This window comes from Myxocyprinus asiaticus, chromosome 30 (assembly GCF_019703515.2).
Source record: "Myxocyprinus asiaticus isolate MX2 ecotype Aquarium Trade chromosome 30, UBuf_Myxa_2, whole genome shotgun sequence".
Lineage (NCBI taxonomy): Eukaryota > Metazoa > Chordata > Actinopteri > Cypriniformes > Catostomidae > Myxocyprinus > Myxocyprinus asiaticus.
The window spans coordinates 36,417,980-36,431,198 of record NC_059373.1 but is presented as its reverse complement, the minus strand read 5'-3'; the positions used below and the strand labels follow the sequence as shown (position 1 = coordinate 36,431,198).

The 13,219-nt window shown below is 42.8% G+C and overlaps 1 protein-coding gene across 1 annotated transcript in view; it reads left to right on the top strand.

Annotated features, from left to right (window-relative positions):
• LOC127420683 (protein mono-ADP-ribosyltransferase PARP10-like) overlaps nt 1-13,219 on the top strand; it is a 36,566-nt gene that overhangs the window by 20,814 nt on the left and 2,533 nt on the right. Inside the window, 2 exon segments of the mRNA XM_051663148.1 lie at nt 8,178-8,311; nt 12,053-12,227. Coding sequence (XP_051519108.1) covers nt 8,178-8,311; nt 12,053-12,227 — 309 coding nt within the window.

Sequence of the window (13,219 nt, the reverse complement as noted above, 5' to 3'; positions counted from 1 at the left end):
TCGTATCAGCCTGATTAGGCTTATTAGTGGCCGATCACCTTATTTGTTCAATATTCACAAAGTATAGATACATCTTTTCTGTAAATTAAAATGCACGCAGCATTTTGCAGTGAAGTGCTAACGTTCAAGGACAAATTGCGATTTCATTAATTCAGTAAATCGTGCAGCCTTTATGGATACCATACCGATGCCTCAGAGGTCAAAATCTGCAGGTTCCAGAGTGTTTTGAATGGGTTTCCCCTTATTATACAGTAAGTGCTACTTTTATTGTTAATGCCACCTTTATAATGGTGATTTTTCCACATTAATGTGAAAATGACAATGAATAAAAATTAAATAATACATTTTATCTGGAGTGCCAACCCCTCTACATTCTGTGGATATTATTATTTCTGGATTGTGCATTTACATTCACAGTTTTGACCAAGTGTGTGGTCGCACTACTTTTTCTCAGCGTCTAATTTAGAACAGGTGGAGCTGCAGATCTAATGACTCTTAGATAAAATTAACCATTATTTTGTATTCTTCCAGTCAAAATTTGCACTGCAAGAAATATATTTCAGCTGTAACTAATCAGTTTTGTTAAGTGACCATGTTATAAGTGGGATAATCCAAGGCTAGGTGTGCGTTAAACAATTTTAAATGCACTTCATGTCGGGTGGTTCTTCGCTTCCACGTCATGCATTTAAAATCATTTAACACAAACCTAGCCGTTGATTATCCATTACATATACACTACCGGTCAAAAGTTTTGAAACACTTACTCATTCTTTATTATATATATATATATATATATATATATATATATATATATATATATATATATATATATATATATATACATTTATTTATTTATTTATTTTTTCACATTTTAGAATAATAGTAAAGTCATCAAAACTATGGAATAACATAAATGGAACTATGGGAATTATGTTGTGACTAAAAATCCAAAATAAATCAAAACTGTGTTATATTTTAGCATCTTCAAAGTAGTCACCCTTTGCCTAGAATTTGCAGACATGTACTCTTGACATTTTCTCAACCAACTTCTTGAGGTATCACCCTGGGATGCTTTTTAAACAGTATTGAGGGAGTTCCCATCTATGTTGGGCACTTATTGGCTGTTTTTCTTCATTATTTGGTCCGTCATCAATTTCAAAAACTTTTTTTTTATTACATTTTATTTTTTATAATGAAATAAATTAATATGGTGGCACAATTATATTTTTGTCTACAAAACTAATTTCAAACATTTAAGCATACGCCTTCAGATCAAACGATTTTTAAGATCATGAGAAACATTTCAGTCAAGTGTTTCAAAACGTTTGACCGGTAGTGTGTATAAATATACTGATCAGCCACAACACTAAAACCACCAGCCTAATATTGTGTTGGTATGTATCCATTACAAGCTCAGAAACTGAAATCATTAATATCTATGATTTCTTTACCATCTTTGGCGTCTTGTTGTAACACATCACTAATTATTAAGCAAATGCATGAAGACGCGGTGCTGTTATTGAAGGTTAAACAGTTACATCTGTTATTAGTGGTATTGTGACCAACATTAATCTGATTTAAATTGGGATCCTCACAGAATAGCGCTGAGATGATTGACTGATGAGATATGAGAGCACCTGCAGAGCACGCATGTTTGATTGACACCGCGAGTGAGCATATTGAAGGGAGTGAAGCTGAAAGTGCTCAGACAGTCTCTATTACTCAACACAACATCTGATTGTCATGACTCACGTTACATCACGTGTACTCCGATTTGTATTTGCATGTTTATTTGTTGTTAATTCGTTTTTATACCTGTTTCCAGTCTCTTTATCCTCTTCGTGCAGTGCAGCGAGTCAGAAGAACTACCGTAATGACTCTAGAAAAAGGGCAACTTAATATTCATACACGTGTAATTCATACACAGTTTTAAAAACAAACCTGCATATTCATCTGAATTACATCATGTCTGAAAGTTTAAATTCATGAATGCTTAGAATTGCCAAAAATTCACTCTCCAAAGGCCACTCTGTCATGCATCAAGGGCTGAGCAAGCGCTCATTTATTAGAGGAGCAGAGTGTATGTGTGATTCCTTGCATGCTGCAGAAAAGATCAGCCCTGAATTTAGGCACGATCTGCCGATCGCCAATCACATATTTAAAACGAATATCGGATGATTTCGATTGGTGGCCGTTCGATCGGTGCACCCCTTGAAAAATGATTGTGGAGCAACACGGGACCGCACGGAATCAAAACTTAACAGAACAGAGCGCCAGGCGGTACACTTGAAACTGCGGTTCAGATAAATGCACATGAAGTTTATACTAGCTAGCTCGCTATTTTCCCCAACTGTGATGGAACTAAACAAAATATAAATATGTCGGACTTAAATAAGCCAGAGATTGAAGACCCACCGGGTCTCTAAAATCTGTTGTTTTGGAGCATTAAGATTTTCCAGTAAACTACAGTAATACTGGGCAATGAGTAGTGAACAGGATGAAGGCCGTGTGTCGGCTCTGTTTCAACAAATTCGAGTATGTCTCAAGAAGCACGTCTTACATGATGACTCATTTGCGGAGACATTATCCACATGTGTCACTTGAGCTTATGGGAGAAAATCATAAACAGCCTGGGCAAGTTAGTCTCGCCACAGCATTCAAGCAGCCTCTCGCTGCAAGCTCAGACAGAGCTAAAGCGATAACAAACGCCATAGGAGTATTATTTCAGCAGCAGGTGACATTGTTAGTGCTAACTCTCACATGTCCTCAGCTGACAGCTTCATTGAATTCTACCCGCTCAACACCAGTTTCATGTACAACAGTAAAGAGAAGACTCAGGGGTGCAGGCCTTATGAAAAGAACTGCAAAGAAAAAGCCACTTTTGAAACAGAAAAACAAAAAGTGTTTAAAGCTGTAGTCTACAAACAGCATTCTCACATAAGTGTTCCTTTTTTACAGGTGGGAGAGAGCAGTGTGTAGTGTAGATGCAATGGCATCATCAGTGGAGTGGTTGTTGCGGTAAGCAAACTGCAATGGGTTCAGTGAGGGAGGCAGCACAGAGCAGATGTGATCTCTGATTAGTCTCTCAAAGCATTTGCTGATGATGGGGGTCAGAACAACAGGACACCAGTCATTTAAGCAAGATATTTTGGATTGCTTTGGTGGCCCAAGTGGAACCCCAGATACCATACCTCCACCTGCCCAATCGCGCACTTCTTTGGGTTTGCTGTGAGTCCCGCTTGGGGCAGTGATCTCAGAACCGCCCTCAGATGTTGCATGTGCCGCTGCCAATCATTGATGTAAATGATGATGACATCTAAATAGGCAGTGGCGTACGCTGAATGCGGTCTGAGGATTCGGTCCATGAGACGCTGAAACGTAGCCGGGGCTCCAAACAAACCGAACGGAAGTGTCACAAACTGGTGTAATCCAAACGGTGTGGAGAAGGCGGTTTTTTCACGGGAAATTGGTGTCAAGGGGATCTGCCAATAACCCTTCGTCAAATCCAATGTCGAATAAAATCAAGCAGTGCCCAACCGATCGAGCAACTCATCAATGCGAGGCATTGGATACGCATCAAATTTAGACACCGCGTTGACTTTCCTATAATCCACACAGAACCGTACAGACCCGTCACTCTTAGGCACTAGAACAACTGGGCTGGACCAATCGCTGTGGGATTCTTCTATTACCCCCATATCGAGCGTTGCATCCAATTCTTCCCGAACTATTTTCTTCTTGTGTTCGGGTAATCGGTAGGGGCGGCTACATACCACTACCCCCGGCTCGGTCTCGATGTGGTGATGGATGAGGTTTGTACGCCCCAGTAGACGGGAGAACACATCCGCAAATTCCTGTTGCAACCTAGCAACCTCCGCGAGTTGACTCGGCGAGAGGTGGTCTCCGCAAGTGACTGGGGTGAACTGTTTATGTTTTGAACTCACCTCTGGTCCGAGCTCCGCCTTCTCGGGAACTACTGTAGCCAACGTCACAGGGACCGCCTCCCTCCATAATTTCAGGAGATTGAGGTGGTATATTTGACGTGCGCCCCCTCTATCGGTTCGTTTAACCTCATAATCGAGATCTCCCACTCGTCGTGTGACCTCAAAGGGCCCTTGCCACTTGGCGAGTAATTTAGAGTTCGATGTGGGAAGTAATACAAGCACTTTATCTCCTGGTGCAAATTCCCTTAGCTGAGTTCCCCTGTCATACAGTTGGCGCTGTCGTTCTTGAGCTTGGAGCAAATTCTCCTGTGTTAGCTGCCCCAAAGTGTGGAGTTTTGCTCTAAGATCAAGAACGTATTGAATTTCATTTTTACTGTTTGAAGGTCCCTCCTCCCAGGCCTCTCGCAATACGTCAAGCACACCGTGTGGGCGTCGCCCATACTGCAGCTCGAATGGGGAGAAGCCAGTGGAGGCTTGCGGGACCTCTCGTACTGCAAATAACAGGGGGTCGAGCCATTTATCCCAGTTTCTAGCATTGTCGTGCACGAACTTATGAATCATGTTTTTGAGGGTTTTATTAAATCGTTCCACCAGGCCATCCATTTGAGGATGGTACACGCTGGTGCGAATTGATTTAATACTCAACAATTTGTACAGCTCACGTAGTGTCCGTGACAGGGCACGTCCGGCCCTGATCGGTGAGGATTTCTTTTGGAATCCCCACCCGGGAGATTATTTTGAAGAGTGCCTCCGCAACACTGCGTGCTGAGATGTTGCGAAGAGGCACTGCTTCCAGATATCGTGTTGTATAGTCCACTAGAACCAATAGAAAGCGATGTCCGCGTGCTGACCGTTCTAATGGCCCGACGAGGTCCATTCCAATTCTCTCAAAGGGGACCTCGATGAAGGGAAGAGGGCGCAATGGTGCTTTTGGGGTGGCCGGTGGGTTAACCAGCTGGCATTCGCGGCATGCCGAACACCACCTGCAGACATCGCCGCCAATGCCTGGCCAATAGAATCAGGCTATTAGACGGTTCAGTGTTTTCCTTTCTCCTAGGTGACCCGCCATGTGATTATAATGAGCCGCCTGGAATACCATTTCCCGACGGCTCCGTGGAATCAAAAGTTGGGTTGTATCCTCTTTAGTCTGAGCGTCCTGTGTCACTCTATACAACCACTCATTTATAATCGCAAAATAGGGGTATGAAAGGGCGATGTCAGGCTGGAGTCGTTGACCATCGATGGCTCTCACTTGGTTGAAGGCGTGTTTGAGGGTCTCGTCTCGCGACTGGGAATTCCCCGAGAAGGGGAGGGGCTGCGGCCACTCCCCCTCTCTCGTCATTATGACGCGGAGCTGTCGAGGACGGCCCCGACTCCACCTCCCCTGCCAGAGCATCGCACATTGTACATCTCCCTGATTTCATACAGGACCCATCCGCACAAATTCCCTTTAATAAAACTCTAAAGTCAGGCCAATCAGTCCCCAAAATCAGCGGATGGGCACTCTATGCTTTTTCCCCTGGAATTTAATCGTCAGTGTCACCACCGGATACTTGTGAATATCCCCGTGCACACATTTCACCCTCACCGTTTTAGTTGTGCCCAAAGCCTCGGGTTGAACCAAGCGTTGGTGGATAGTGGTTTGATTACACCCGGTGTCCACCAACGCTTGGTGAGTACCCCCCTTGACACTTACCAGTATCTAGTACGCTCCAGCCCGGTCGGGGGCAGCCTGCGGGAGGTCGGAGACCCGCACCACCTTCCCCAGCTCCATCAGAGGACACTGATCCCGGATGTGGTCCGGGTCCCCGCACCTCCAGCAGGCTGGCCCATACGCCATGCCCGCACTTGCGTCGGCGGGCGCCTTCACCTGAGAGGGAGAGCGGCGGGGCATCGGGGTAGGAGGAGGTGTTGCCTCCCACACCCGGGGAGCTGGTCTCGGTGGCTGAAGTCCTCCTCGCCTGCGTGGGGCAGGAACGGGCCCTGGGGAGAGAGCAGAATGAGAGGAGAGAGGGGAGGGGGATGAGACAGGGGAAAACACAGGGGGAGGAGAGAGAGAGTGTGAGGGCTCTTCCGCCCTCGGGATCAACGCCATGTGGCCCTCCGCAAGCCGGACAGCTTCCTCCAGCGATGCCGGGCGGTGGCACTGGACCCACTCTGCCGTCCTTTTTTGCAGACAATGTATTAATTGTTCCAGTACCACATGGTCGATGATCCCATCGACGCCGCAGTCCCCCGCTAGCAGCCATCTTTGGCAGGCGTCGCGGAGCCGTTGGGCGAAGGCAAATTGACGAGTTGACGATTCTCTTCCGGACTCCGACCAACCCGCTGTAGGATGGCTTTCTTCAAGTCACCGTAAGCCAGGAGGCTCATCACCGGCAGTTGTTGAGCCGTGAGCTGGGCTTCCCCGGACAACAGCGGGATAAGTCAGGCCACCCACTGGCCGAGCGGCCAGCCCCAGATCTCGGCGGTACGTTCAAACAAATCCAGGAAGTCCTCGGGGTCGTCCGCCATCCCCATTTTCTATAACGCAGGCGGGGGCAATGGCGTGTGAGTGTCCGGGGTCGCGGATGGGGATGCCTCCTGGCTGAGCAGGCTCCGGATCGCCTGCCGGTCCTCTGCTTGAGTGTGTAGGAGCTCGACAAACCGGCGATCTTGATCTTGTCGGAGCTCAAGCAGTGATTGCTGGTAGCTCCGATGTAGGCCAGCCGTAGGGAAGGAGGTCCCCGGTGAAGCTGACAGATCGGAGGGACGAGGCGCAGCCAGAGGATCGGAGAGCCAAAGCGGAGCCAGGTGACCGACAGACCAAGGAGGAGCCGGAGGGACGAGGGACCCCGGCACAGCCGACAGGCTGAAGGACCATAGTGGAGCCGAGGGAACAGCGAGCTGAGGCAATGTCGAGGGACCGACAGGCCAAGGTGAAGTCCAGGGCTCAGAGGGTCCAGGCGGGATCGGAGGGCCGAAAGTTCCCCTTGCCTGCTCCGGAGAACTAAGGGTGGGTATAAGGGTGGGAACCATCTCCAGGTCCCACTGCTCAGGTGTGGCTGTGACATGGCATGGAGCAGGCTGAGGCGTTGCGGTGACGTGGCATGGAGCAGGCTGAGGCATTGCGGTGACGTGGCATGGAGCAGGCTGAGGCGTTGCTGTGACGTGGCATGGAGCAGGCTGAGGTGTTGCTGTGATGTGGCATGGAGCAGGCTGAGGTGTTGCTGTGATGTGGCATGGAGCAGGCTGAGGCGTTGCTGTGATGTGGAACTCTGGCTCGGCGGCGGCCATGACGTGAAACTCTGGCTCGGCAGCGGCCATGATGTGGAACTCTGGCTCGGTGGCGGCCATGACGTGGAACTCTGGCTCGGCATCCGCCTCCCCCACAGTGAACATGGAACCAATGATCCGTAGGGCGAGGTCGATATATTGAACCAGGCTGAGGGAACTGCGACCGCCAGGCATCAAAACAGAAATGGACTCATTCAATCCAAATCTGAAACATTCTTTGAGGGCAACCTCATTAAAGTCCACCTGGCAGGCTAGACCGCAGAAGTCCTCGACATAGTCCTCCAGGGGACGATTGCCCTGACGAAGGCGCAGAAGTAAAACTGCTGGGTTCATGGGTGGTCAAGTATTCTGTAACGATGTTTGCTGCGGCAATGATGAAGACGAAGACGATGATGAAGATGAGAACCCAAGTGCAGTTTATTTACAAAAGTGAATCCAAAACCCTAACTATAAACGTGATTTAACAAAAACATGAACTTGACATAAACTAGACTTGACTATGGCTTGGCTTGACTTGACTTGACAACAAAACAACATTCACATCCAATACTTGACAACTAGACAATGCAAACATGAGGGCTTAAATACAAGACATGGGAGAACATAAACCAATGAACAAACAGAACTCATAACAAGCTTATTAAACAATAAACCAATGAAAACATGACACATGAACATGGAGGGAAAACAGAAATCACATGACAAGGGAAACAGGAACTAAACATTTCAAAATAAAAGACATGAATCAACAAAATACACATGACACAGTCTCTCTCTCTCTCGCGTCTACTGGCAGTGTGGCTCTTTTATGCTGCTCTCCCCGTGCTCACTGAAATTAGAGACAGGTGTTAGACATAATTTAGCTCAGGTGTAAGCACCCTTACCGCTTTCTCTCTCTCCAGAGAGATGCTTGACCACGCCCCCGCTGCCACAATGACTTTATATTTATTTTATTAGAAGAAGATTACAGTCTGCTGTCCAACATGCCTGAAGTGTCTGAAGTGGATGAAGACTCAGATGAATTTCAGAAAGTGACCAAAGACTTCTATGACACCATTCAGGAACACCACAACAGAATTAAAATCATTAAGGTATGATTAAACAATGTCTGTCAGTTTATGGGTGATGTCTTACAAAGGCAATACACAGTAACTACGCAGTTAGTCAAAATTCAGTTATAACCAAAATTGGGTCTCCTAGACTAAGATCTGATCTGTGACAGATGGGTTTGGCTCAGCAATGCTCAGATTAAGAGGAAATGGAGTGTAAAAATTTGATAATCCATTTTTGGCCGGACAATAATAATAATAAAATATTTAAAAATATATGTATTTTTCTCGGTTTCAGTGTTGATGTTTTGCCTTTGGCTTTGTCTTTATTAGATTTATCGCTTATTATTAGTGTTGTCCAAGTAATACATAATTCATTCATTTAATTTATGGGTGAAGAAACCTGTGAACCTACAAATATGTTGAAAATAAAAATATGATTATTTTTAGTGGCCACCCACTTTTCACATTGAGCTGTTGGTACGGCTGTCACCATTATGATATTTGGCTGATGATTAATTGTCAAACAAATAATTGCAATTTTGACAATTAATTGTCATATAAATTGTCATATTTATTTCTTTTATTTTACGTGTACAAACAAAAATAACAATGTTTTAACATACATTTTTATTAATTTTTTTATCTGCATTTAACAAAAATACATATAATATGAACACAGTATTGGGTTATGCTCAAGATACAAGAAGCTCAAGATAAATATACATAGTCTGAATAGGTGCATGGCTTCCTCATGGATAAACAAAAGGTGGAAAGAAACACAAAAGCAAAACATGGGGGAAATGACATTTCAGAGTTGTATAAAGCAATGTGTTTGTGTGCATGTTTGGATGGGGATAAAATGTTTGTGTGGTGTCTCTTTTTGTATTTATGGAATGCAGTAGAGCAGGATTTCTGTTTGCATCAAGAAATGGTTTGTTTTAATATAGTTAAGAGAGATAAGAAGCAAAGGAAATAATTAAATAAATGTATATATGTTGCTACCCCCTGATCAGTATAGTCCCCATACGCCACGTTTTTATCCTTATTGAGCTGTGTTAAAGTGATCCTATTCTGAGATGTGTAATGAGCCTTTTCCTTTTAATGAGTTCACAGTGGCCCCCCTCAAACTGGGTATCCATGGTCAGTATGGCCAGCATTTCCATAGTCCCATCCGGGGTGGGGGCCATGTCCTCATAAATCTGTTTATTTCTTTTATTTATTTATTTATTTATTTATTTTTTTTCATATTTCTAAAGGTGTGCTTTTTTCCTGCATGTGTGCTTCATACACCTTAAGAAGTCATTTTTTTCATAGTTATCGAACTTGAAATATATAAATCAAATAATCAAATAAGGACGTTATTTCCTTTAAAGGCTTTAAAAACGTATGAATGACATGAAAAATAATGTTTGAAATATCAAAATATTTCTAAATACTTAAAATACGTCTCTCTTTTTGGTCAACTTTAGTTTTGGTCAATTTTACATTTACACTGTTGTATTACATATTTGTATAAAAAATACTTATTTAATTATAATTATCTTTATATAATATTTTATTATTTTATGCAATTGTAAAATATTTCTGTCCTAATTCTTTCACTTTCACACATTATTTGAATGCTCTGATTAAACCCACAAGCCCTTATTTCTCATGAAGCAAAACCTTCAGTGACGCTCGGACTCGGAGTTCAACTGAATGACACACAAACAGGGGTGGATCTAGATTTTTTTATGAGGTGGCAAGGGGGTAGCAGGCAGACTGAGGGGTGGCAACACTAAAGCAAGTGCCCATACATAGTTCTTATGGATTAAGGTACCAAGCTTCATTGCAACAAGTACTAGTTCATTAATTGGAGTCACTATCAAATTATAAACATCCATGAATTTGTGATACAACTGCATTTCCACAGAAACTGCATAGTAACCATTTTGATACTGATTTTCCAACATTAAAAAATATATTTTTTGCATAATAAAAAATAAGTAACAAAATGTACATCTCCAGAGCACCAAGACATTGTCTATTAAACACATCAACAAATTCTAAATGTTCCTATGCTTTACATATAGAACCGGCAATCTGGACTAAACATCACCACCTTTGTTAAAGGAGTAGTTCACCAAACATGAAAATTTGCTGATAATTTACTCACCCTCAGGCCATCCAAGATGTATCTGAGTTTCTTTCTTCATCAAAACAGAATTTAAGATTTTTAGGATTTCATTTCAGGCCTCCTCCTCTAAACAATGCAAGTGAATGTACTCCATTTTATGACGGTCCAAAATACATATTTAGGGTGCATCAAAATAATCCACACAACTCCAGTCGATAAATAAAGTTCTTCTGAACCCAAACGATTGATTATTTTGAGAAACAAAACAATACTTATATACTTTTTAACTACAAATGTTCGCTTCCGTACATCTCTGTGACGCGCGCTCACGAGAGGGATGATGTAAGCTCGTTGGTAAGGTCACACGTCACGTGGAGGAGGAGTCAGGAAGCACGTCATTGTTTACATTGTTTTTTTATTATTATTATTTGGAAATTATTTTTTATTTTATATTGTTTTGAAATTGTTTTGGTTTGTGAATGGCACAAATTTCTCTTGTAAACAATGACGCGCTTCAGTGCCCGTGAACGAGATGACAAAGTTCACGAACAACCGTCTCCCATCACACAACCCAGCCATGAAACACTCAGTTTATATAGGGAGGAAACACATTCCGCACCAGTGCACCCCATCAACAATCAGCTAACCTGGTTACTGCACACCTGAGAGTGATTAAGAGAGAGGGAGAGAAAGGGGAAAAGACAACACACACACTACATACACACAAACAATATGGTTGAGAAGGCCATCACAATGGGGGACACTGAAATAAGTGAAGCTGCGGTAAAACTGCTGACACTAAACAACACTGATAACAGCCGCAACAACACTCATCATAACATTCAAAATAACACATTCCAGCGCCGGATCGCCAGTCAAAACATACACAGATGAAATAGAAACTCCTACTCAATAACTGGAGATGTTTCATCTGGATTATACACATACCTGCCGAAAGCTATTTCAAAAAGTGGTGAGGACACGTCTCACCCGTCTCAACCCATGACTGACAGTAATGTATCTAATAATCATTCAGTGAATACTTGGAAACAACTGAGGAATTCATCTTTTACCTCTTTTTTTTCCACGTATTTGTCCATGTGTTCATTGTTGTTGAGGAAATAAGCTCATCAGCCTGCGAGAGCCCAAACACTGTGCACGCGCTGCAATAGTAGGTGTGATTGGCTGCTGCTGTAATCAATCAATGGGTCTGTAGTCATTTGTGCATTCAGTGAGAGTTTAGGCAGTTTGACATGTATAAATTTGACAATGTCAATATCAAGGATAATATACTTATGTTGATATTTATGCTGGGGTGGCAGATGGGGTGGCTATGCTTTTTTCTTAGGGTGGCATTTGCCACCCTATGCCACCCCAGTAGATCCGCCCCTGCACACAAATGTGCCGTTCATGGCATTTATACAATATATTCACTTAAAATTCCCTTTTTTGGGCAATAAAATGTGACTGGAATTAGAATGTCCAATAATCGCAGTTGTCTCAGATAACCACGGTTAGATCAAATAACTGCCATCAGACGGTTATTTGATAATCACAACAGGCCTAGCTGTGGGTGAATGGTGATTGTCTGCTTTGTAAATCTGCTTGGTTGTTGTTTTGTTTTTGACTGTTCTTACTGAGCCGAACTCTTGTAATGTTTTCAGGTCGAGAAACTCAAGAACAAACTTCTGTATGACCAGTACAGGCTGAAGAAGGCCAGTATGGAGCGCAGCTCCTCTGTGCTGGAGGTGGAACGCACTCTCTACCACGGCACCAGTGAGAACAGCGTAAAGGAGATCTGTATTCACGGCTTCAACAGAAGCTTCTGTGGAAAAAATGGTATTATGCTGTTAATTAGTTTGAAGTAGAAAGAAATTAGTGGTGTTTCCTAAGGCAAGAATGGCTATTACTATAGCTTATGGGCAAACCCACCCAACAGCTACCTCACAATGCCCTAGCAACTAATTAGAACACCTTCACAACTGAATCATGACTGAATAGGGCTGGGCGATATATCTTAAAAAATTATTTCTCAATATTTTTCAGCCTATTGTTGCTATTCGATATATATCTCGATAATTATGTATTTGCTCTAAAATGGCTCAAAAATGTTTTGTTTTTGTTTTTTTATCAGAGGAACCATAATTTCATCCAAATAGTCATTGTAGCCAAGTAGATTAAATATTTTAAAGGCATTAAATAAAAATCGAATAATTAGTTTTCAATAAATAAACCTAAGGGAGAATGAAATTCAATCATTTTCATTGATATGCACTTTTATATTTATATTTCATATACAATGATACCTAGTAGCTTAATAAAAAGCATTATTTACTTTCAAATGTTTTTACTAATACATTTTTGTGAATGAACAAGGTGTGCAAAGCTACTTCACTGACTTATTTGTGAAACCCCAGTTGAACATTGCATAATACTAAATTATTACTGGGACACGTCATTTCCTGAAACGCTGTAATCTCCTCCTTTTCTGTTATACGGTGCCGTTTGTAGATTTGTATAATAACTTGTAACTGTTACTAATGTCTGAAACTGCATTACTTTGATTTCACAATGCACATGAACTGATCTGAGAGCACCACCATGTGTGCACACAGTTCAGAGCGTCACCGGTTTGTTCTGAATCACACACAGACCGTGTTTATCTGTCTTTAAATCACAGCCTTTTGTGGTTTAATAATCACATATGACCAACTCGCCATTTTGATGTTATTTTGATTCATTGTGATCCTGAAGGATCGTTAAATTATTGTACTGATGCGCTCTTTATGAACCTTAATGGCTAAATGAGAGCACATTCAAATTAAAAGGTA